We start from the raw sequence: 27549 nt of genomic DNA, 5'->3' as shown, positions 1-27549 counted from the left end.
ATGCAAATGTAATGTTATGAGGCGTTGTGTAATGACTCATGTGTCACTCACTAAAGTTTCTTTATCCGCTTGTTGTGGACGAGGAAGCTTTTAGTATTTCAAATTATAGGATAAAATGTTTAAACATAGGCTCTTAGAATGTCCAGTGGAAGCGATAGTTATGTTGCTAAAACACAAAAAAAACTTATTACAAACGAATAGCAATTCGTAACTAACATATTTTATTTATTTGAGATTTACGGGAAATGTTTAATAATTTATATTTTACTAAGATAAAAGGTACAAAACTGTTGTTTACAATAAACTTGAAAAAAAAAATACAATGACGTGTATTATTATAAAATCCGTGTAGTTCACGCAACATTAAAACGCGATGCAAATAGGTTGGACGTTGCGGCCTGCGCCTGCGCCGGCGCAACAACTGGGTCAGGCGGCTTGAAGGGCAAGATGCGACTCGCGCTCGCGGCGCCCACTCACTTCGTGTTCTCGTGTTGCTGCGAGCTTTGTCCGATACCACGCTTTGATGCAATACTAAACGATGTTTTACAATTGTATACCTTATAACAATATCCACGAAGTTTAAATTAGCTAATCAAGTTTATATGTTTTCTTTTATCATGTCCGGGTTGAGGTTATATTTTGCACGTTTTGTAAACTTTACAAATGGTGTTTATGATTTACACATCTTTAGAGATTTATTTAATTGACGTGAATTTTAAGAATGTAAAAAATGAAAATTATGGCAACATTGTTTAACTGTCAAACCCAGAAAACTATTTTATAATGATCACTATGGAATAATCTATGTCGTCATCTTATTGTCTATTAGTCATGGCCTAAAAGCCCTGGCTTCGTGGCGCGGTTGCAATATATTTGGGCGGTCACCTTGCTGCGGCGGTTGCCTACGTGCAGCCTCGATGGCCGTTAACGCAGACCACGGCCGAACGACTAGTAAACAACTTGTACATGTTTTTGTCTATCGATAAAGGCTACAAAAACGTCTGAATTACAAACAGGATGTTTACGGTATACAGATTTTTAAAGATACTTAGTACAATAAGAAAATGTCATTAATATTTGAATATTTTTGTTAGAAAACATATACTATTTATATTATAAGTTTCAGACTTGTATGAATCATGCGATCAAATTTCAAAAGGTCTACGGCCAGATATGAACTTTATAGTTGTTTTTTTTATATCCTATTACCTACATGTTTATTGTCGATGTTGAACTTTGGACAACGTTTGATGATAATGTTAATGTAACTTGATCTATTTAGTCTTAAATTATAAAGTTCTTTTCCTAGACTTTTTTGTTTAGTTATTATTATAATTGTAAGTAATAGAGAGTGTTCTCGGGTACGAGTAACGATACAATCTATAGAGTGGAACAACCTTATAAACGCAAATATTACCTTCGGATAGGAATTTGACCCCGGAAACTGAACTCAAAATATTTATTACTTAATTAATTCTACAACGTACCATTAGGAGGAAGGACGGAATTATTTGCCTCCATTTAGTAATAAAAAGTAAATTATTAAATAAATGACTAGGCATTATGTTGCCATGGTTACAAAATAATCTTTTCTTCAGATATACAAAACATTTGTTACAATTTTATCTTCGTAAACGATAAGAAGAATCAAGGAAATGGAAAATTACTTTTATAACAAATAATTGTTTACTCCAATTAATCTAGCTTTTTGCGTAGATATTAAAAATATCATATATTAATCAGAAATTGTCTTAAACTTCTGTTTACTTTTCTATTGCATTATAATTCTAATAAAAGATTTTACAAACGGGATTCGAATATAAAGCTAATGTTAAAAGCATGCGTGGACAATCCTCGCAACTATCGGCTTTACATTAATACGAAAATGATAAGAAGTTATATGTGATAAGACGCTATCAGGATTACGCACCAGCTCGTAGGAACCAAGAAACCGGGGCAAGGATGTTCGCTTTACACATATTTGTTTGTTGTTGTCAAATTCCGAGCACGTGTTTTTTGTTGCAACATCACATACTAATTTAATTCTTACGTGACCTGATTTGTGTGTGGCAATTCTGGAATTCCAATATATAAATAAATAAAGTGATAATCTCTTGATAATACTTTTGCATTTGTTTGTAAAATGTTCTAGATTACGTTAGTTTTGTAATTTTTGAGTACAATTTAATTTATTACTTGAGTGAATGATAAAAAAAAATCACTACTCATTTAAGTAAAGATGGTATTATATTGTAATAATGGGAATAGTTGTTAAAAAATATAATATTGTGTGACCTTATTTTGTAAATAAATTAAATTACTGGGTTTCCGGTGATCAAACCGGAAAATTGTGAAACGAGTCATCGAAATCGAGTTGCATGCGGTTTAGGGCTGTCATTTTATTATCAGTTTGAATTGGTAATTAAAGTTAAGATTTATAGTTAAATTGATTTGATTTTTTTTGATTGATTGATTTATAAATAATGATACCTATGAACCAAATGATCCGATTTAAAAGGTGATGTTCTCTTACTGTTCATGTATATAAAGAATACGATTGGGATGTCTAGGTACTGTTAGCACAACTGGAATATTGATGTATTTACAATCATAAGAATTCAAGTTAATTTGAAATGTTCTGAAATAAAGAACAATTTTGTTATCAAATAAAGAGTACCACACAAATGGTTAATAAGTTATAATACTGGCAACCCTGCTATGTCACGGCGCAGCGCGGCGGCCATGTTGGCGTAGCGCGAAAGTGAGATTTGACGTCGGCGAGCGATGCACCGCGCGCCTTGACCCGGTTGCACCGGCCCCAGACCCCCCTACCTACCTCCCCCTGCCCAGCACACCACAGCCTAGGCATTAGATTATATAGGCGCGTGCGTTATCTACACCGGCTATGTTACTATTACACCCGAAGCCGTTAGACCTTTGTATACTACAACTTTGTTAACTTTACATCCTTTTGTTTACTAGTTCCAACATCTTTTCAACTTATCCATCCAAGTCTTTTATCTTTTGACTCTGTTGGTGTTAGCTTTATTGATAACTAGTGTATATTATAACTGTTGTAATCCGGAAATGTTATCCATGTCTTGCTACTTTGTGGGCGGCAGACTTGGAGGTGACATTTGACAACTTGCCGTATAAGTACGTCTCTTCCTATTACATCTTTGCGTTAGGGAAAGTTTACAGCGAAAGCTTCAATTTCTACTTGACATTTATAAGAATTTACAATCAATTTTTAGACAAAGACTAGAACCAATAATACTCGTATAATTTCACCTTAAATTAAATTGGCAGCATTTAGTATGGACGACATGCAATAAAAAGATATTCGCGTAAAGTTACTTGTGGATTTAGTATGTATACGTCAAAGGCTGTGTTTTCCTGTTTGCCGCTGAGGCTTGCGCAACCTCCGCCACACAATGCTCCTCGCTACTTACATATAGTTACGAAACTAACAAACTGGTTTGTTGTCAAATACTATCAACGTCAATTGCATCTTAACACCTACAGTAGTTCAAAATAAAATTCTTTTGTTGTTTTTCTTGAAGTTTTAGAACCTTAAAAAAATAATAATTTATAAATAGAATTTCAGTTTGCCAATTAAAGATCGTTTGCAAGCAATTCAAAGAAGCTATAAACAATTGGCAGTATTGGGAAGCAGTTTGTACTCTTAGTTTAAGCGCTTCTGAGAACAGCAGTTGCTTGCGCAGGCGCTGAGATGATGAACAACAAACCGCGCGCGCCGCAGCGGTCGGAGGAAGTCGCCGGGATGTTTGTGGTGTTTGTTTGCGCGCGCGCGCGCAATGCGCCGGCGTCGTACCGCATCCGGCGCGGCCGCGGAATCTGTCCGTCCGGTTCGCGCTTCGACAGTTTTTTCTCGCAACGACATTGACACAAATATTTCGTAACATTACGCTCGCCGCGCGTATTTAATGCTACAGATGCCCGCCCCGCTGTGAATATTAAGTTATCTGTGCACAATGATACTGGTATTTCCCATAGCTTTTGGTTTTGACCTCACTTGTACTCCTGGAAATAAATTCTAAAAGATGTCGGTTCTTGTACCGAATGTTTTGTAATCTACATACTTGAATGTTATTAGAACATATTACATTAATTAGCCGAGGTCGCAGTGGAACGTTTATTTACGATGATCTATCGCCGGATATTACAATATCGTCTCGAGATATTTGTACAGGAAATTGGCTTGTTAGTCGATTTTCTTTTATTCGAATTATATTTAATATAGCGTGGAATATTCCAGACTTTATTTGTTAAAAAGATGTATAGGATTGGTACAAGCCGACAGTAGCGTTTTTACTGGATTGTTGACCCAAAATATTTTACGAATCAATAAGTGATATATCACAGCATCACGACGTTAAGGTGTTTTTCGAAACACATTTTCCTTCGCAATTTCTCTTCATCCTGCTCAGACAAGACATAGGAAATGGATCACGTAAATTCCTTGCTCTACATTGTCTCCTAACTGAAGAACAATGATGTCCGCTGCCAGTTGGTATGCATGAATAGATAAGAAAACCTTCATGGGAGATTTGCAATCAATGATCAAACATACGTGTATATTTCACAGATTATTATACATTTATACGCGTTAAAAACAGGAACCAAAGACCTACTTCAAGAAACAAGAGAATGTGCGGACGTAGCGAATGATATTGGGACGTATGCTGTTTTTATAAGAGCTCTTTTTAGTGCTTGTGAATTTCGTGAGTGTTTACAACACAGTGGGCGTTGTGTGTGTGGTGCGCCGTGCACACTGTTGCTCAACATCCGAGTGGCGCAAAATGCTCCGGAGCCTCGCGCTCGCCGGCCACCGATGTTACAAAATCTTGCCTTTACAAATGTCATGTTGTTATCAACAACAACTATAACAAACAGAAAGATTCAAGCTAGTTTAAGAGAATATCTTACACATGTTATCGTTGATTTCCGAGACCAAAATTCCTGTATAAACTATACCGTCATCCCTCTCATTATGTTTGACAAAACTGAGACATGCTTAAACTGACAATATGCTTAAAAATTCTTTTTTATTGCAAAATTCTTAATTAATTAATTAATATGCTTTATACAGGAATTTTGTTCTCAGAAACCAAAGGTTAGTATTATAAATGTATTTTGTTTACAAGAGTTTAAAGGTACATAGCTAATAGTTTGTTTTTAGGTACATAGTTTTTCCCGCGGGATCGAGGCCTGGCCTCGCGTAAGTTCCACAATTTAGGTTATTTGCCTACCGTCTGGCCTAGAGCCTTCTGGAAACTTCTATAAACTTAATATTTACATAGGGAAAAACTTTACTAATTGAATATTTAGTCGGACCTAGCTCGAGCTAGGAATAGTTTTTGTCAGTTTCAAACTAATAGCTAACAAAAGAAACTTTTCAACCCTAAGACAGGCTGAATTAGATACAATACCTCCTTCTGCTACAAAATATGAGAAGAAAGACCAGAAAACATCATAATCTCGAAATGTCGAATAAAATATTAATTTTAGAATAGTATCATAAAATAAAATATTTGAAATTAAAAGAAGCGGACGTCTGTATTTAGTAAATAACAAAAATATCAAAGTGCATGCGTTATGCGGTCGCGCAAAATGTTACCTACGGCTCCTGTTATGTAAATTCGATTGAGGAAAATTGACGAGAGGCAAAACAAAACCCACACATATAAAGGTGTAATTATTTTTGTTTATGACGACTAACTTGCGCAATTAGTGTGGTACACGTGAGATTGTGTGCGAGTGTGTGCGTGTGTAGGTGGCCGGAAGCTCGCAGAGTGGTGACATCAGACCAGACCATCACCTCCCGTCTGGCATGACGCATGCGCCGCCTAGACCGACTCTACCGATAATATTCTTTATTTTATTGGAGAACCCATTACTATTCAGCCCGCCTGGATCTAGATTTTATTGTATGCATATTACCTTTTATGCGAATTTAATTTGCAAAATGGAAACCAACAATAGTCGGTGTAATTGTAAACATTACCAGACATGCAGTTTTTTTAATGCGAGGTTCGCAAACCTTTAAATGTTTTCTAAAGCAACAATGTTTTAACAACAAAATAAAATTCTTAGATTTCGCAAATAAAAAAACATCTGCAGAATCAAACAATGGTAAAGGTACCGTTGCGTAATAAGGAACGCAACCATAAATCTCAAAATTAAAAAACTGTTGAGTGCGATGCAAAAAAATTGCAAAAAAATGTCTCCGCAAAAAAGGACCGTTTTACAGTTAGAGCCTGATTTTAATGGCGTGGGTGGAGCGCTACCGGCGGCAGGTAGTGTTTTTTCAATGTTTAAAAATTGGGTTAAGTTTTTTTGGGGACACATGAACTGTGCGCCTGCGCAAGGTGAGCGGCGTTCGGTTACGGAAACCCGCGGCTTTTTACGTTTACCGTATGACCCTATTAACTATTTTTTGCTGAGAAAACATAATCGCTTCACATGTATTGAAGTGGTCGGAACGAGCGGTAATAAGTGGTTTCTTTAAGGAGCGTATTCTAATTTTGATAAGCGCAGAGCACACAGAAAGTGTTCTTGGCTTTTTTGACAATAACCAAAGTTTGTCTACGGGTGATATTAATAGTTTTAACGCTATAAGATGGTGCTAATTTTGGTATTTTACATCTTTGTGCGTTAAATCTGGGTCGATAATATTTTCTTATTATTTGCTAGAAAATCGTTCGAGAAGAAGGGTCAAAGTAACAGTAGGCCGCTTGGTCCGTTGTCTGTTTGTGTGGTGTTGTGAAATCCGATAGCCTTGCGCCGCGGTTGAAGGCCGGCCAAAAAACGCGCGGCCGCCCGCGCTGCCGCCGCGCCGCTCCACTCAAATATTGTAAAGAGCATTGCACGAATAAACACATAACAGATAACATTTAAGCATTCGTTTTCGGCACCCTCACCGCTCCGCCGGTCGGGGAGCTCGCAATCTTCGGATAAATATCGAACCTCATTTTAAAAATAGTTAAAAATGTAAGGAAGTTGTAAAAACGTTTACGCATAGATTACCAACGGCGGCGGGCCGAAGGTCTCGTTTATTTATTTTGGAAATACTAAAAGCGGATGCCCCAACGCCGTTCGAATACTGAAATTGCATTAAAAAAGAATAAAATTGATCCTGAATATATTTTATTATTGCTATCTCTGTCCCTCATGCTAAACGAGCTGTAGCGCGACAGGGACGTTCGTTTCCAGGAAGCCGTTCAAAAAAAGAACAACCCTTCCTTACCCTTTTACATTCTATTGTTTACAACGAGTCAAAAAGTCGTATCGTATATTTACGACGATCAAAAGTTTTGACCTAATCTCGTCGCTGTTAAAGTTCGTATTGAAACGACGCGATGAATTATTTATGTCGACTTTGACACGTGATATAAATTAATACATTTTTTTCTTTTTCAAATGGTCGAAAAATCCGAACGTCTGAACAGGTAGTCGTGGATTATTTGGTTGTTTGTCTACGGGCAGAAGGCAGCGGGCAGCGGACGCGACGCGGACGTGGCGAGGACAGCGCGGCCAATACACTTGTTGTGTCCAGTCGGCAGCAGCCGCCGTCCGCCGCGGCCGAGCGATGAGAACGCTTTTGGACATAATATATGCAAATATTTCAAAGAACAACGACCTTTGTCGGCGATCTCCGGTTTTTAGAAGTTTCTTCAATGTCTTTTAGAAGCGTTTTTGTAATAAATAAATTATCCATACAAAAAACACAAACTTCGAATACGAAATAAAACGATTCTATTTCAGATGTGTTTGTCTCATGTATGTTAAAGATTTTATAAAAAAAAGCCCTTACGTTGTCTAGACAATGGTTATAGTACTTTGGAGTTGGTCTACCTCCTGCAAGTTACGATATCAGAATAAATTAATAAAGTGCATCCATTCATCAAGGCGGCATTGTTTCCGCGGCCATCCGGCGTCCGATCACGCTCTATACGAGATTTTTTACGCACCTTTCACTTCCGACCTGCGCGGGCGCAGGGCAGGTATCATCGCGCATTTCTCCGGGAAGGGATGCTACATTGTTAGGCAGCTGCGCACGCAGATAATGTTTCCTATATCCTTTCTATGAGTATGGGAATGTAGGTCGATTTGTGACGGCTCTACCAAGTGTAAAAATAAAACTGACAGCCTGTGAGGCGACAGAACTAGATGATATAACAAAAATCTCGTTGACAGTATCTTTGAATTGTCACTTTGGAAGATTTCATGTGTCGCTTTGCGTGTCTGTATTAAAATAATAAAAAAAATCTCTACTAACCATAAAGGTCCTATTGTTAGGAATTATCCTCACATTTAAGTTGGTTTGAAAGATGAATTGGTAAAGAATAAATGAGTAAAGAGCAGAGAATCATAACTTTCACTGTCATGATTTACATTCTGGATAATTTTTAACTTTTAAGAAACCGGGTCATACACGAAGATTGATATTGCTTTCATTCCTGATTCCAGAGATCTCGGCAACACAGAGTTATAATTACAAATTGACATAGAACTGTCACAACGAAAGCGCGTCTCTCTTCTTCATCTGTGCGTTTATACAACAAAATAAATTCAGAGACTTATCGTTTTGTTTAGATAATATATTACGCTTTAATGATCGGACTGATATAGATTATGAACTTATTTTCAAATAATTAATTCGCTAGAAATTTGCCATTTGTTATAGTTGCGAAATTGAAACAAAATATACATAAACATGACATATTTCAATGTACTAACTGGAACATTATTAAATATAAAAAAAACATTTTTTTCATTGCCAACTATATTGCACTAACATGAGAAGACACTACTCCATAGAAGAGATATGTACCTATTAATGAAATCAGTACCCAATGCTCAGTCATTTGGGTCTCTCTAGGACTGATGTTTGGACCCACTTAATATATAATTAAATAATAGTCATATTACATTGTACGTTTGCAACACCTAATAGAAATTACAAAAAGGTCAACAACTTACTTAGAATGTAAAGCCCAGTATATGGTACGTGTACATAGTATTATTTTAATATTAAAACATCGACTAAACAAGGTATCGGAATCAGCATACAATGATGATTTTATTGCGATTATAAAATTAGTGCGATGTCAACTAAACGCTGTGTCATCATACGGATTCGCGGTAGTACGGGTTCGATGCCCTGTTCGTTTCCCTGTATGGTGTCGACTCGTCGCTGACTGTGTCCGATTGTTTTGTTATGTATTAGATTACGTTTGCTATTTCATTGAATTGGGCGACATGTTTTTTATTCCAAAATAGAGCAAGCATTATATTTTTTATTGCATACAGTTATATTCTCTATTGTTTGCCAGTTATCATAATGTAATCTGTGATGTAATTCTTTAGTAGTTTTAAGACGATTATAAATTAATTTCCTATCTTTCCGGATATTAAATTTTCTAATCCGTAACGTAATTTATTTACAATTATATAAATATTAATTTAATTTTTAATAACATGAAAATCAATAAACGATATGGGATAATCCATAATGGATCTCTAGGAATACGGTAAAACCGCAATTCATCAAAGCCCGCATTTATTTCATCAAAACTCGATGTTATGTATGACGATAGAACTTTAGTTATGCATCAGACAGATCAAAACAAAAACAACTCTAGATAATTACGTAAACCACGAGCTTCAATATTTTTACCATTGATTTAATAAACAGCGTATATCCTTACATTGTAGTATATATGTCTATAATCTATTAGCACCACTCATATTGTAATGTATTCATCAATAGATGGCACTGGCAATATGTGGGTAAATCAGATTTAATTAACTCTTCTTCCTTATACATTTTATATCATTTTGATGAACACATAAACTTGTAACACGTCTGTTAAGTGGATAATAGTATTTATCGTCTCTGTGTTACTTCAATATGATTAATTTTCCTAGATTTATGTTTAATAGGAATCATTTGTCAACCAACTATAATATCAAATGTATTTAAAATAAGAGTTTTAAAAAGTGTAACAAAATAGTTCGAGATAAATCTGTTTAACCGTATCAAATGATCCTAGTTTGGTTTTTAATTTGACATAGTAGAAATCTAAAATATCATGTAGTAATTTTGAGGTTATGTTTGAGAATTATATATGAAAATTATATATGTAGCAACTAGCGCCATTTTGCTGAACCTTCGAATATAATTTTCCGGGCTGGTTTGATGTCGACGAACCTTATCCGTGTTAGTGCGTTGCTAAATGCTGGTCTGTGCGGAAATTAATTCGAAACGAGTGCACGTGTGTGTATGTTCTTGTTTACCAAGAAATTGTTAAGCGATAATATAATTAGCAATTAACAAAAAATAATATTGGTTATTTTAAGAGTGGAACATTCGCCAACGCTTTAAGATTGCATCTCATGAATTTCTTATGGATTGTAAAAAATATAATAGACTTTGCTTGCTATCATAATATATTTTTACTAATTAGTTGTTTCTCAAATTTTTAGTTATGGTTTTTATTTTAAAGTTATCCTTTATGCTAATGTTTAGATGGATGGAAGTTTGTTTCAAGGTATCTCCGGAACGGCTAAACAGATCTTGATGAAATTTGGCATAGATGTAGAACATAATCTGGAAGAACACATAGGCTACTTATTATGTTTTTTTTTTAATTCCACGCGGACGGAGTCGCGAACGACAGCTAGTATCTCGATAATTAGTAAAAAAATACGTAGCTATTTAGAACATATCTCTTACGTTTCGCTTTTTCCACATAAAATGCTTAAACATACGCGTGTATTCATCTGGTCTTAGTTGTGTTAATCTTTGGGCTAAACGTAGAAGCAAAGAGTAATCAATTTGAAATGTTTTTTATAAATAAATAAAAGAAAGTTGTCAATCTTGACTCGTTTAATCTTCAGCTAGGTGTTCACAACTGCTGATAAGAAATGATACGTTTTAAAAAGAAACAGACACGTATATAATTGTTCATAACCTAAAATATTGTCTTTATTTCTCTTTAGATATGAACCTATTTATAGGTCGTCTGTATGTTTAAATAAGCCAACATATACTACGATATGTTATAAATATAACCATATACTCGTATAATACCATAGAATATTAACAAAATATAAAAGAAAAACAAATCATTCAATAATAGAATTGTTCTATCATAGAATTAAGATGGTGTTGAACGTTATAAGGAATGTCAATAATATAGAGTTAACTAATTATTATTTTTGTCAAGTTAACAATACTTGTTATTAAATAAATTCGTAGTTATTTGAAAATTTTAATATTGAACATTAATTGGACAGCATCACTGAACTCTTATGTTTATTATAAACAGAGTTTAATGATCAAGAGATGTGTCAGGTTCATGCCAAATGGAAGTCCATAATCTCTGCCCACCCTTTTTTGATACGGTGAGTTATGAAGATATATTACAGAGGATTTTCTAATTATGAATGTGTTTTAGTAAAACTATAATATGTAAAAATTGGACGAAAGGAAATGATTAGGAATTATTACAAGTGTTGAGCTACGCGGCGTGTGCCGGCATTCTTTACAAACAATAGCTTATTGTATGTTTGTCTGTCTGTTTACTACTGAAACATATTTGTTTACGTCAATTCATTTATTAAGAATACGCGAGCGACATTTATTTTTTAACGATCGAAGTTTGGCAAATGATGTAAAATTATTGTTTTCACTAAAGAAACTAACAGTATTATTACGTTATTTCTCTAATCTAAATATATTTAACTTAGAAACATCCGACTCCGAAGTTAAATTAAGATTAATTCAAATAGTTTACAAATGAAGAAAAAACCGTTTACGTGTTTGACTACAAAAAAGCAGTTTAGACATAAAAAGTGAAAAAAAGTACTGTCATTGAATATTTTAATGTTTTTTCGTATAAACATATCTTACTGTATATTTATTATATACTATAAAAGCAGCTATGTAGCTGTAACTGTTACGTAGGCCGTAGCGCCGTGTAGCCCTCGCTACGCCCGTAGCTAGCCGCCCTTAAAGCTAACGAAATAACAACACAAACCTTGGGGTTTTTTGCATACTCTACAACTACCAATACAATGGTAAATATCAACAAAAATTAAATTCAAAAGTAATGTAAGAACATAAAAAATAAAACTTACGACAAAAAAACAGTTTTCAGTAAGAAGTAACTAATTACAGGACGGTAAATAAGAAATCGCAAAATAAACATGATGCATGTCCATATGAACCACAGATGGACGTCGTCGATGTTTAAGACGTTGAAAAGTTTTATCTTGTAAGGAAGCCGGGTGGCGGTAGCGGCAAAGTAAACTTTTTCAGCATTTCAGGAACAAGGAAATCGTTTCTACGTAAAAAGTGTATAATCAAAACGTAGAAACGCATTAAACTTTATAGAAAATAAATAATGTGATTTGAAAAAAAAAATCAGTACGAAATGGTATCTGCACAAAAGTATAAGGTAATCCTTACTGTATCGCTTCATGAGGGACTTTTTGTACGCCTTGCCAGTCATGGCGTCGTCGCCGGGGCTGAGCCGCTCCGCGGAGTCGTCGGACTCAGTGCCGGAATCACGGGCTGCGGCGGCGGCGGCGGCCAGGTAGCCGCGAGACTGCCGCAGGATGACCTGGGCGCGCACGTAGTCTGCCGGGTCCGCGAACGAGTGCCTCGCGAAATCCCGCACCGAGATCTCCTTCCTGGCGTGCGTGCTCAGATCCAGCGGTGCCTCCGTCTCCGCATCGGTGTCAACAGCTTCGCCGCAGGGCTCCGGGTACGCCTTCCGTGCGGCCAGGGTCCGTGGCTCCGAGTCGGCGCTGAGGGCGCGCCGGTCCATCGCCGGCGCTCGGCACGCTTCCGGCTCGGCGCTCGCCGGACGGGCCTCATATTTAACGGCCATCATATTTAATTATTCACAAAGACACCATAATCACGAACGGTTCCAGTTATGTCATACGGCGTAATGTGTCGTGTGATAAGCGCGCGCCGCGTCCGCCGGCGATCGCGTCGAATTGCGGACTGATGTCCCAGTTTCGCCGGCGAGTTCTACTGACTTCGTGAGCCGGCCTCGGCTGTGCTCGGCGGCGCTCGGACACTTTCGTTTTCGTAGAGCGCGCGTGTTTGCGTACGGCGCGCACACGTCTGCGTCGCTCACGCACACAGGCCGCCGCCCGCTACATGTGTGCGCCGAGCTTTTTCCACTTTCATCCGCGAGCTTTCCTCGATTTCCCGCCTGGCTCGACAGGTTTTCACTAGACGAGTCTATTAATTGACAATTTCAGGTCCGCCCCCGGTTCGTTACGGCGTTATTGTTCGATCGCCGATTGAGTTCGGAGGAAAATGTAATGTAACCTTTTAGTGGATTTATTTGCGCGAACGGAATGTTTATGTGCCCGCAAATATTGCTTTAAATTGGTTCTTCAATGACCCAGTTATCGAGCTATACATTTGTTGAGATTTTACATAGCGTTATTTAGCGGAAGGTACTAGAAACATTGAGGACGGACGGGCGCTAACGTTGGTAGCGATGTCATATTCATCACATATTGTATCAGCGACGCACAATATTATCAATCCTACAGCTCGAACATCACAAACCGGAACGTTCTAACAATCAGCTCCAACGCTTTGCGTAACTCATCGCGTAAACAAATTGTATGTGTTTTTTTTTATCTAACGCTCGGGGCATTGACCGACTTTACAAATAAAGTTGCGCGTGCGCAGCGGCCACGTGACACAGTGACTCGGCCAACGTACGCAGGTCCGCGCCACCTCCCTCGGCCGGCGATGTGCGGGCGCTTGCGCAGGTCTCACACACTGGTCGCGCAAGATAGGGATGCCTCGAATGTAGGATCAATGTCATGCGTTAATTTGGCCTACGAAGATAAATAGGCGCCGGCCGGGGCTGTGAACATCATCACAGTTTGCATTAGATATAGTGAATGAAAGTATTCGATAACTTTTGGCTGCGACTCTGTCCGCATGGATATAAAAAGAAAACTTAATTAGTAGCCTATGTGCTTCTAGACAGTGTTCTACATATATATACCAAATTTCATGCTGCCGTTAATGAGATACCGACTAACACACATCCGGACTTTCGCATCTACCTATATAATGCTAATGTAAATAGTAGATATACCTATAAATATGGTGATTTTGTGTAAATAAACATAAAAAATATACATCTTGATGTCAGACTTGGTGAATAATATAATATTAAACTTAGACGTTCAAATATACGATCACTACCCACGGACCTAAATCTTAAACTTAGCTAAAAAAATGTAAACTAACTTCATGTTACAATTTACGTTATCCGTTATCAGATATCTGATGTAAATGTTACATAGACAATAAGATTTTTTTCGCATTAAACATTCATAAAAAAAACTTTTTTGTCTTTGTTCCTGAATAGTAGCAAAATATTCTCCTTCCATCTTTGGAAGAAAATAGAACGGAAATGAAACATAATCAAGAATTCCTCGCCTCCATGTTTATAATTATACAAATAAGTTATTTTTAGAGATTACATTTCACCGCTGCTGGAGCGTTGTATTTTCCCTTAAATTTGCAATCGTTCAAATTAAGAAATTTTAATACTTTTTAAGAACTTTTTTTGGCAACATGATTTAATAGTTTTCATAAATTTACATCACATGCGTAATCTTTTAAACAAAATTTCTTCTCTGATAGGATAAAATTTTAAATAACTAGATAGTGTTTGTTGTATCCGGAAATACTTTATAGAGATGAGTGATTACGAAATTGGCAAAAAATAATCAAATTGATTTCATATTTTCTTGTATGAAAACATCACATGATAATGTTACCTTATATTTAGTGCTGTTTTATTTTATATAGTAAAAGTTCCCTTTAACAATAAAGCATTTTTTTAATTGATCGGTTCGTTTTTAAGTATTTAGCGTCATTAGGCCAGTTCTATTATTAATAGATAATAGACATATTTGTTTTTTAAGCAATGCGTTAAATGGAAACATTTAGCAGGACTGCGGTGATGGAAAGTTATCGAATAAGGTCAGGGTGTATCTTTTACTTAACACATCGTATGTAAAACAATGGATTTTTTTTGGTTGTAAATAAATAATACGAGTTGCATTTATTTTTATTCTATATTCGATTAGAATTTGTGAAGTCCAGAGGAGTCAATATGTAATAAATAACAAGACAAATAAAGAATTACGCGCCTAAATTGAAAAGCGGAATTTGAAATTAAAAACGAAAAAAAATTGCAAAAACAAAAGTTCGCAGAATCCGATCGATCGAGAGCTTAGATCATAAATCTCCTCGAGTCATACACTGATGTGAACGAGACTGAGTATAATGAAATAACAGTAAGTGCAAGCGAGAGATGAAGTATAAGAAATGAGAAGCGCACGTCCAAAGAACGAGGTGTTACGGAAAGTGACCATTGGGATAAAATGTTTTTCAAAAGTTTTGATAAATTATTGATTATATTAAAAGCTTTCTAGTAATATTTATTTACTTGTTTGTCTTCCAAACTGACACATGTAAATACTTAATTGGACCATCTTTTCTTTTGTTAGTCTTTTAAAACATCACGGTTTTGCTTTTTTGATAAATAGTTTAATTCTTATTACAAATTCTTAGATTTGCTAGTTTAAACTAATTAAATTTATTATTAAATTTGAATTGTCTTTAATTAAATATGTCTACAGTGTCTGAGTTTTTATTAATTTTAGTAGGTCATAAAATTAATCTTTGAACGAGTATCGGCACAAAATAATAATATAATTTAGATTTAGAGCGCGCTACTTGAAGTGAAAGACTTTCATTTAGGTTTTAAATTAGTTATTGACGATGCAAAGGCTAGGCTGTATTGTTGGCACACTAACTATAAGGGTTCTTCTCCCTTTATATAATATTATAGTGATGTGTAATTTTTTTAACCTGTAAATGCGAACAAGACTTCTTTCGTAACATAAAAGCTTTTTATGTGAACCAAAAATGGTTTAACTGTACCACAGATACGCAACATCGCATCTATAATATTAACTTGTTATAAAAAGGATAAAAAAGTAGTAGTGAAGCAGCAAGTGGCAACATTTCCGAACTGATAGCGCGATAGGAGTGCAGTCGTTGTACTGGCTCAAGGTTGGACGGTGACGCTGCGCCCGCGCACGCCGCACACACGCGTACACATGCGCGCGTTGCATTACGCATACATGTGCACGGTAATTGGCATCGATTAGCACAGGAAGACTGGTCGTGTATAGTCGTTTTTTCTACATCTTATAAATAGCTCACATCTATCCGGTCAAGAGAACGCTTGTTGGATTAGGTTATGTTTTATGCGTTTATAACTTTATTGAAACCAGGGACTAGCTTTACTTCTAGGTATATTTATGTACGCGTATGAACGGATAAGTATACCGTTATTGCATAAGAACACACGGTATTTATATATATGTTATATGTTTTGTAATCGTGTCGGTGTGTGATGAAAAAATGTCCACGGTTGTTCCGTCGCCAGGTAAATGCACACGACTAAAATAGTTTCCCGTGGAAATACGTGATCCTTTAGTCAAATGCATCGGTTATAACGACAATAAATATCGTATTGGAATAATTTTTTACTGGATACTAGCGGTTGCGATGTCAATTGCTATCGCTGATGATAGCTGTCTCCGTTTCCGTTTGACGTCTTGTGTTGATTTTAATAATTTATATTTTCTAATTTGATTCATGGAGGTTTTACTATCATAAGTTTTCTACAATTCATGTGACGAATTAAATCGATATTTGAATTCAAACTGTTTTGGATGTATTGTAATTTGTTGCATCTTAGCAATAAGTTTTAAATATTATCGAGTATAATAGTATATCTCTATACGTGACCGTGTTCAAAAGGTTATCTTATTGTTTATATTAACAAAAAATGCAGTGGAAAGTTTACATTTATTTCTACCTATAATGAACATTACGACAGACCCAACGCATTTCTTGTTGTGCTAACTAAAAATCTTTTCAAATAAATCTATATTGCGCACACGTCGCCCCGCGGCCTTGTACCCACGAGTGTGTGATAAAATGTTGAAGATTAGTACAGATTAAAAATGTAATAGACGATCAACCAATACAAAGGAAAACTTAAATTGTTTTACAAATATTGAAAAGTGTTTGTCGATCGTCGCCTTGGGCAAAGCAAACACTTTACAATAGCAATTAGAGTCAATATCCTTAAAACAAAATGTCCCGATATTTATCGATGTTTTCAATCAGACAATGAAATAACTTCGTCAGTTGCAAATGGTACAATTTTACAACTCGACTCATCGTTTCCATCTAAAACGTGTGCTAGGATACTAAAGGATACTAAAGCTTTACTCAAATGTTTTCTATGACTACATTACGTAATATAAATCATTGGATTTAACATATAGTAAATAGCGTTACGGCGAAGGAAAACATCGTGATACAATCTGCCTATATCTGAGAAGAAATTCAATAATATGTGGGAAGTCAACCCGCACTGCGCCAGCGTGGTTGACTAAGGCCTAGTCACCCCTAACTTAGGGTACGCTCTGAGCACCTCAGTGGGGACGTATAGTGACGATGATGAAAAATAGCATTTAAAAATGATCAGAGAACCATCAATTGATCAAGATGTATTTCACCAAAAGTTTTTATTTATTGTTTACATATGAAATGTTAGTGATACTGTTAAATTAATCGTTTTCCAATATGTCACATACATTCGTCGTGAGGCAAAAAATGCGACATCTTGGAGTGCGCAAGCGCAAGAAGTGCGCGCTGGAATTTTCACTTGCGGGAAAAATATCGATAGTGAAAACCGTAAACAAACGCAACACACGCTCACGTGAGGAGAGGTACCGTCAGCAAGAGCAATATAATAAATTATAATTAAAATACTTATTAGAATCCTTTTGAATTGATTCGTTAAAGCTAAATGAAAGTTTCGTCTTTATTTGTGGATTCAAACAGATTTTTCGGCTGAGTACCTTAGATACGTTGAATATACCTTCTTATTAGCGAATAAAAATCTAATTTAAATTTAATATTCGTGTACATGAAAAAAATGTCGCGATTGGAAAGTATCTTTTTTGCTACCATTACAAACATCGGGTAGCGTTCGAGTTTTTCTCCTGTGCGTCGTCCGTCAGCGAAATTGAAAGTGGAAACTGGCTGCGGGCAATTATGACATTGTTGTCCGGAGAAAAAGTCGAGCGTGCGAACACGGGGGAAACTGCTACACTGCAGCTCGACGACGCGACGCTCTATGATTTGTGGCAGCGATTACCTGCCACTGCAAATCTGTTTGGCAACGGAACGCATCTCCAAAGTGGAAAACACCAGAAGGCACTTGATTAAAACGTTGTTAAGTAGTTAATTATTACAGGATTGGACAGGTCAAACTAAAAATCATAGCGTTGTATTTAACAAAAGTCCCAAATTATTACGTAATACGAGTAGAACAGGGCACTTTTTTCTGTAAAACATTGTTAATGTAGAGCAATTTTTATGGGATCGTTATTGAGTTAGAAGATTTGTTTTAACTTTGATTGTATATCTAATGCAAGATGATGCTACTATTTCGTTCATTGGTCGAGTTCTAGTGATTGCGATGTGCTCGTTTTGAACGAGTCACTTTACATTATGTAGTACAATATTTGTATGTGACGTATCTGAATATTGTATGAGATGAGACGATATGAGCGTTGTTGAATACAATGCTTGTATCTGGGTTTTGTTTCACACTCAGAGGTTTAATCGTTCAACAGCCTCAATTTAGCGACCATTGAAATGCCCCGATATGGCAGTTAGTATAGTATTTGGGAATTTAAACATTTCGTATAACGATTTCAAAGTCTTTTCACTTTGATTCTAAGATCACGCACTTTTGCTTACATTACATTATCTAGGACTAGTTTGGTAAGCAGTAGATAAAGAATGATCGATCTAGCTAATAGGAGTTCGTTAACGAATTGAGATCGCTACGTCTGCCTCCCCAATAAAATAGGGGAAGGTGTAATTGTGTTACTGGAGAGTACCGACCGGTATCTCTAGAGAAAATAGTTTACATGAAACTTAGGTTACCTGATCATAGAAACAATTGCTGTCAACACAAATTATTTAACTATTTGATAAATAATGAGACAAGCTCGTAGTTTTAGAAGAAATTAGAACAAAAAGTACCTATTAACTAGAAATATGGCTCATGTTTCTGTTTGTGTTGAACTCAAAAACATATTTATTTTTTATCGAGTCTCAAATTGTGTACGAAAATAGGGTACCGCTTGTTAATGTCTAAACCAACATATATTTTATCAAAATTGGTTATGTGTGTTGTTCTTATAAGAGTCTTATAAATCCATTTTCATATCTACGAGCTTCCTTAAATTCTTACTGCGTATATGTAATAAACAGGTTTATAGCGGTACTGAGAATATAATACAGTTGCTGTTCCCTGAGAGCGAAATAATGAAGATAACAGAAATAATCATTAAAAGGATAAAAAAAATGGTATAAGATAATGTAGGTTTAAGTATGTTGGTACAGTGCTATATTAAATTCACAAACAAAATAATTCGATTTAAAATTCATCTAGTCGGTGTAGGATTAAACGTCACGAGTACAGAACCCGCCAAATTTTGTGAATAAATAATATAGGCTAGAGAATTGGGGATGTTCCCGCGGGCGGAGCGGGCGCGGCCTCGTGCAAGGACGATGTCTAGACTACGCCAGGCCTGGATTCTTGCTACCTAATTATTATTAAAACCTTTATTCCTTTGTAGAGTCAGTGCTACAGCCCGTTGCCAGTCCTCAGTTATCAGCATTGAATACGTAATTCATTTAAAGTGACGCTACATAAACAATTTAATTATATTTTTGTCATTTTAACCCTTTTTTTTGATGAATGGAATTCGTTCCTGAACTTAAAAAACTTTATTCTAATAAATAAGTTATTAGGCTGCAAATCACAATGTCTAATTACTGCTTAGCTATCTTGACATGTTCTTGAATTGTTTATTAACATCCAAGTTTCCTTGCGATATATTTCAACGAACAAAAAAAGAAGACTGAAGCTTACATCAAATAAGTCTATTGTATAAGTTTTGTTTTGTCTTGAGTAGTCTCAGAAGAGCTAAGATGTAACGAGTCGTAGTTTATGTTGGCTTAAACATTTCGTTGCTTTTTACTATAAAATAGCCACATGTTCAGAGGATGTTGTACATGAATTAGGAATGGTAACTGTTGAGTGCGAGCATACAGACTGCGTACATTGTTACAGAACAAATAGACCTCTGAAGTGAAACTATAAACAATGAAAATGCGAAAAATATTTGCTCATTATGAAATAGTTGTTGTGACTTAGGTCGGGCTAATTGGGCCATGTTCGAAGCTCGTTAATGTCGACTTGTACTCGCTACGATAATAGGCCGGCGGCGTAATGATGTAACTAACACGCATCTATATTTTTTTAACTTAAATCAAAACTTACTACTTTTTATAATATAAAACTAAAGTTGTGAAGACTCGTCTTTAGCAAGTTTATTCTCGAGGAGTGCCACACCTGTTAGATAACTTTCCCGCTGCATTGAGAGCTAGTTATTTACAAAATGCTAGTGCAATACGGGGCAGTGGGGACATTGCGAGGTAGTGGGAAGCAGCGGGCATGCGAGCGCGAAAGGGAAACAGGCCGGCGATGGCTCGCAGAAACTGTTTCAAGTTTACTGGCGCAAATCTAGTCGCATGCGACACTCGGGCTGCGCATAACAACACAAATCTAATGATATTGCCTTTCTTAAACAATTCAATAAAATTTATAACTCTTCATATTTTTATTGAAGTTTATTTTCTATATTTTACAAGATTATTTTAATTTGAAGGCATAAATAGAAGTGTGACCTACTTCAATATAGAATAAAAGTAAATATTTCTGACTATCTGACATCATTACCGAAATAAAAAACCAAAAACGTTTTACATATTATAAAGGATGTACTCCTGTGTATATCTTAAGATGAAACTGGTTGCAACAACGCGATGTGTACCCCGCAATGTCAAGTTTCCCTACCCGGCCTGCGGCGGCGGCGGGCCGTGCAGAATGCACTTTCTTCCTACACACAAGCAATATACTGTGTCCGTACAAACGCATACTAGCGCATCTTCTTACCGGCAAACGAAAGTCTGTGAATGATTATTGTGGGATCTTTATTACTTCATATAAGTTGGGAGTTACGTTCCTTTGTGTGTACAAGTTATTTTTATGGCCTTTCTCATGACGTCAATAAGTTAACATGTCATTCGACAAATTAAAACTAATAAATTGATATCTACTAACTGATGACAATATTATACTTACCTTTTACTATTGGAAGAAAGTTGAATAATTGGAACTTACCTGAAAAACAAAAAAAAACATTTTAGAGAAATTACATAAACCATATATTACTCAAAAGAAATTTAATTTTCATCCTACTAATAAAAGTAAAATTTATTCAAAGATATATAGATGATAAGATATGTTTTTCAATATTAATTAATATTACGTATTAAATTAATTTAAAACAAATGAATTCTATAACTATTAACGTAATCAAAGCGATACTGAATCGAATTTATATATAAAGTACATAGTTTTACGTGTGCATTGCATTTGATTAGCATTGTGTCACGTAGACCGGACCCACTGACGTGTTTACATGCTGCATTACATAGAACAACAGGAGAATACGTGCAGATTATATACAATACACGTTGTATATAAACTAACCTAAAATTTTGTCCTAATGCTTAGTCACGATTTTACTAGTCATTTGAGAGATATGTCTAAACTTTTAGGCCCAGTAATTTCGCAGACCTGAGCTCCATTTTAAATTAGAATTTTATATTGGAACGAAGTTCCTTATCACGCGTTGTGAAAGGGGGCTAGACGGAAAAAATTCTTACGAAACGTTGTCACGACACTTTTTGCTATAGTAAGTATGTTAACGACCAATGAGCGCTACTTCATCATGGCAACGACGTGACAATATATAACGAAAATTCATAGAAATAAAATGTACTTCTTGTGAAGACTTAAGTTTTTTATTCATAGAATAAACATTGGTTCCTTCACTAATTAATTGAAAGGAACTTCGTTCCATTCGGGTTTCCCTTGACACCTCTCAAGTTTTTTTTATTTTTATTTTATTACAACAGAAGCTCAATTGAATGGACGAACGGACTAAATGATCTTAAGTTATTAGGAAATGGTGGTTATAATTAAGAACCTTATCGAAATAAGATACTCCAAAAGTGTTAAAAGTGAAGACGGATGATAAAAAAATTTACATGTGCATAGATAAAAAACAAAGTCTACGTTTCAAACTGTCAAGGGAGTAAATACGATGACAGTTTCCTGTGACGCGGCGCGAGCTGTCAAACCGCTGTCAGTCAATGTGGCGGGAAAAAAGGATCTCTCAACAACCACTACGAATAGATCAATTTGAACGAGGCATTGATTTATTGCGTTGATTGATTGGTTAAGAAAGAATTTAAAGAAAGAAATGATTTTTATAAGTAGTTATACCAAGTACCAGCCTTCATACAACAACAACAACAACAAAATTTAGTTTAACATTAAACATGAACGTACCAAATACTCTACTATTCATTAAACGCTGTCACAGCAATATGTCATACATTAACCAGAATCTTACTAATATTATAAATGCGAATGTTTAGATGGATGGATGGATGGATATTTGAAGGTATCTCCGAAACTGCTCAACGGATCTTGATGAAATTCGGCACAGATGTAGAACATAGTCTGCAAGAACACATTGGTTATTTAATACGATTGTTTTATTTCGGCGCGGACGGAGTCGCGGGCGACAGCTAGTTATTTATAAATTTATCGTCCTTCTTAGTAATTGTATACAAAATGAACATAAGAAATCATATGATTAGAGTCGATTAAGAATACCGAGTTTGCATGCGTGCACGTGGCGAATATTTGGAAAATTATCATCGTGTACGTACGAAGCGAACTGTAAACAGGAAGCTGTAAAGGAGCTAAGGTCTGTGCGGCGGAAGCACTGGCTGCCTGCCGTCTAACCCTTTGTTTGCACACAAAGAATCCAATCAACCATGTACAATTTGGTAAGCATTTGCATTCTTTATTAGATTTGTTATTCAGGCATGCAAAAAAAATACAAGTACATTTTTCTGTTGAAAAACTCTAACAGTTGTAATTTTTGTAATAATTTACTATTCAACATTCCTATACATAATAATCACATTGTTTAGAATAGGATATGAGAGTATGTTCTTTTGATTCCTAGATCTTTCTCTAAGCCTAAGACAATTACTATTTTCTGGGGTTATTGACACTTTCACCTATAGTCTAACGTGAGTTTAACGAAGCCTAAATCGAAAAATAGCGCACCAGACGACTGGAAACCTAATTCTAAATGTAACGGTAAGAGAGACTGTATATAATTAGCCTATATGCTTTGTACATAGGCCCCGCTAACCAGAGCCGGGCCGCGAGCATCATCTCAATTATTCATTAGTCTTTCACACGAAACTGAAATTGTTATTACAAGGTCCCAGCGCGCCGGGAGCGGGATACAGCTCGTAACATTTATTGAAACAAAGCGATAGTACCAGTACATTGAAGATACAAAGTAGATGAACTACGTAATATAAAGTTATTAGAATATTAATAAGCTCTTATAAGTGTTTTATTAGAAAATTAATCATACTATAACATAAAGGGAACAAAAACAAATCTGTATGTAGCTCGCAGTTAGCATAGAAGTTGTGGTAGTTCTTTAGTTAATTGTGTTTTTTATTTCGAGAATTTATATCATGTTATTATGTCAGTTTATTATGTTACAGTAGGTCGGAATCTAATTGCTAAGCCAAATAAAATTATGATCAACATCATTGTCTCCTTTGATAATTTCAAAGGGCACTGAATTATTAGACCATTGAATTTAATCACAGGCCCCGACTCCGGCGGCCTGATCACATGAAATATTAATTAGTATCCAGATTTTAGTCTAATAAGATTCGACGGCGCTAACTTTGGAATATTTGACTGATATTGACGAAGTGGGTTTTCGTTTGCTATAATTATTTGAGACATTATATTCTGTTGGTCGTGGAATTTTTTTTCCGAAATTGGAATCATTATACTTGGAATCTTTCAACTGATTTTCAGTTTTTGATGCTAGTCGCGTTCAACTTGTCTCAAGTTTTCACTACCTTTATTGACATAAAATAGTAATGAGACCTTTGTAAGTGATTTAGACAGAACAAAAGATCCAATTAGACAAGTAACAGAGCTTGAGCAAAGGTAAGTCTCGTATCAAAGAGGTGCGACGCGACGGTGTGCCGTGGACAATGTAACGCACACGCGTGTCTGTGTGGCGTGTTGGGGTGCGGGTGGCGCACACAGGGATGATTTTCGGCGCGGTGGTGTTCTGTGGGCGCGGAGGGTGAACGGCCTACCCTTCGACCTTCAGACTGGGGGGTGGGTGTCGGGCGGCGGCGGGCGGCGGGCGGTCGTCTCGGAAACACCCCCGCCGTAATCACACAGGGCGGTCGGCGGTCGGGTTGTGTGGGAAAATTTGTCAAGTGCTGGGAACTAGGGATGTACGTAATACTGAATACGGTATATGCCGAGTATATAATATGAAAATATCCATATAGTTATATAAACAAAGTAACAACAATATATATTCTGTACATATAAAGGAGTCTAATCGTTTAGTACAAATAGTGTTATATATCTTAAGTTGAAATGATAAATGATCTATATTTAAATTATGATAGTTCCAGAATATGTTTAGATAATTACTTTGACACTCAAATCACTACAATGTATTAATATATAGACTTGTTAGATAACAGTATAGACTTGTAAGTTAATCAAAAATATAGAAACTATAAAAATATATCTCTTCTTTCTAAATACATTCGTTTTGCTTTTGTTATATCTTTATTTATAAATAAGTACAGATGTTTGTAAGGTTTCAACGCGGGTTCCGCGGAAATGTTGTTAAATAAGTTGCGAGGCCGCGGTGAGGAAGGGAGGGTTAGGAAGCAGAGCCTTGAGCCTGCCCTCTAGCGGATGGGATGCTAAATAACCCGTGAACATGAAAATGTTCTCAGTAGCAAAAAAGTGCGGTGTTTTAGTATCTACATAGTTTTCATATATGATATTAAAACTCGACCAAGGTTTATTTATAATATACTAGCTTTTACCCGCGACTCCATCCGCGCGGAATAAAAAATAGAAAACGGGGTAAAAATTATCCTATGTTCTTTTCCTGCTTCTAAGCTACCTGCCCACCAATTTTCAGTCAAATCGATTCAGCCGTTCTTGAGTTATAAATAGTGTAACTAACACGACTTTGTTTTATATATATAGATAGATTTGCTATTTTATTATAATCAAAGTTTAGTAAAGACTAGTGCTTAAACATTGTCTAGAAACCGCAGCCTCAAAGGAAACCTAAAAACATGTTTAATTGCACAGGACTTAAGTTGCGGGTTTATGGTATATTTGCACTTAGATCTTGCTTAATCTTAATTAGCAGTAAACTTTACATCATGAGGGTAGTCGCTCTCTCCTTTAAGAGATGAGTATGATACTATGGTACGGGTGTTGATCCAGTGGAAACCTACGTTAAAGGATACTAATCGTCATGTTCATACTACCGGTAGTTTTTTAACCTGATGTTAAGAGATAGCTGCATAAATATATGGCCAGAAAGTACTCTATATATGTCGACTTGTTTTGTTTGCAACTGTTTTTGTAATATATATAGTTAATTTTGATTTAAATTATAAAATTACAATAGTGTTATGAAATAGTTATATTATATAATAGTTGATATTACATTGAAAATTGTGTCAAAGTGTTGAATAATTCAAACTTCAATATTCACAACAGTTAATTCAAGCGAAAACCAATTTATCGGAGGCTGAATTTCAGAGAGACCTAAATAAGACGGTTATGTCTGTTAGCGATTCAGACACATAACACCGCTTAGGTACATACTATGTACATATTATTTCATGTTAAAGATATTTATTCAAGTTGAGAGAGAAAGAGAGGATGCGAGTTTGTATTAACAAGATAATTTCCAGATGTGTAATTAAAGTAAAATAATATCAATATTGAATAAAACACATACAAAGAAAATTGTTGATCATTCCGGTCTACAGTTCAGTTTGACAGAGGAATTAAACATAAAAAAAATAATCCTCCAATTACAAGTTTAATTAAATTAATATTAAGTCACCAGCCTTCTTAATTATGATGTTTTAATTAATGTGTAGTTAATGATTCCTAAATTGTTCATGTGTGTATTATATACATACATACAAGAGCTGTGTACATTATGTACACTCAAACATTTACATAAATTATTATTCTCAACTAATTCGTCCTGACCGACCAAGGACAAACCTAGCGATCCTTGGGAGACCTGGAAGGTCCTAAAGCAAATCTCAAATAAAATTCAACTCTACAGTCTTGAAATAAAGGTCGACTTCACCCTAGCACTCGTTGCCTTGATATGTTTTTATTATGGTAACGATTTAGCTTTGAAAGGGAAATTTATACCTGCGTCCACATGTAAAGGAAAATATGATCTGAACCAGGGGGATAGCGTCTATTTTGCAATGTTCGCGACGAATGAGAGGGAAGATGGGAGCGATTATGTGCGTTAGAGAAAGTAAGAACGATCTTAGTCCGTGACCTATCCTACTGACGAATGTCGAGTCCCCGGAACACCGCATTTTAACAAGTCGTCTAGACGAGTGCGCGAGTGTGCGTGCAGTACGCGCGTGTGTGCGCACGGCCTGCCGTACGCGTGTGTGCATGCGTCGGTGAGTAAAAGCTCCGTGTGTACACAGGCGCACATGTGTATGTGCCTTTTATAATTACGTATTCCCGTGGCGTTTGGTAAAGTTTTCAAGTTTAGTCAAAGGCTAGACGCTTTTGCGTGTTCGACGGGTTTCAGCTTCGACTTTACACTGGCCTTTGTTAGTTCTGGCTTACAGAAGCTTCAAAATTTATACTTGTTGATTGTATGACGGGTTCTGTAGAGTTCTGACAAAGGGCTGTCAAAGAATAAAGACAGAAGCTTTAGTTGGTTTCTGTATAAATTAAACCTTTCGGAACTATAATAGAAATTTGTTATTTTGACTGGAGATTAATTGCTTTTGAGCACGATTTTTATAAAACTTTAGTAATGGCTTCAAGTGCTCGTTAAACAATTGATAGCATCAGCTAAGTTCTTAAGTTTCTGTAGTTTATTTTTTAATAAATTATTCCTTATCGTCAGCAACACACATAGAAAATTAATTTGTAAAAAGATTAAAAATATTTGCTTTAAATTTATAAATCATCACACGTTACATCCCTCAGATACGTCGCAAGATATTTTTAAAAGATAGGGTTTTGTAACGTAGGAGTTCTTATGTGCCTTTTTTCATTTGAGGACATTCCCATGTTCTTG

At 35.9% G+C, this 27549-nt stretch overlaps 1 protein-coding gene across 3 annotated transcripts in view; it reads right to left on the bottom strand.

Annotated features, from left to right (window-relative positions):
• The window catches only part of LOC106708453 (ecdysone-induced protein 74EF), a 150112-nt gene that overhangs the window by 37533 nt on the left and 85030 nt on the right, over positions 1 to 27549 (bottom strand). The window contains exon 1 of one of the 3 annotated variants that reach the window (XM_014499991.2): positions 12500 to 13071. The exons of the other annotated variants lie outside the window; for them this stretch is intronic. Within the exon in view, the coding sequence (XP_014355477.2) occupies positions 12500 to 12926 (427 nt within the window). The 5' untranslated portion in view covers positions 12927 to 13071. Of the gene's footprint in view, positions 1 to 12499; positions 13072 to 27549 lie in introns of those variants that run through there. 3 annotated transcript variants of the gene reach the window in all.

The sequence above is a fragment of the Papilio machaon genome, chromosome 3, assembly GCF_912999745.1.
Source record: "Papilio machaon chromosome 3, ilPapMach1.1, whole genome shotgun sequence".
NCBI classification, from domain to species: domain Eukaryota; kingdom Metazoa; phylum Arthropoda; class Insecta; order Lepidoptera; family Papilionidae; genus Papilio; species Papilio machaon.
Note: the sequence above shows the minus strand (reverse complement) of the source record. Positions and strands in the feature narration are given on the sequence as shown.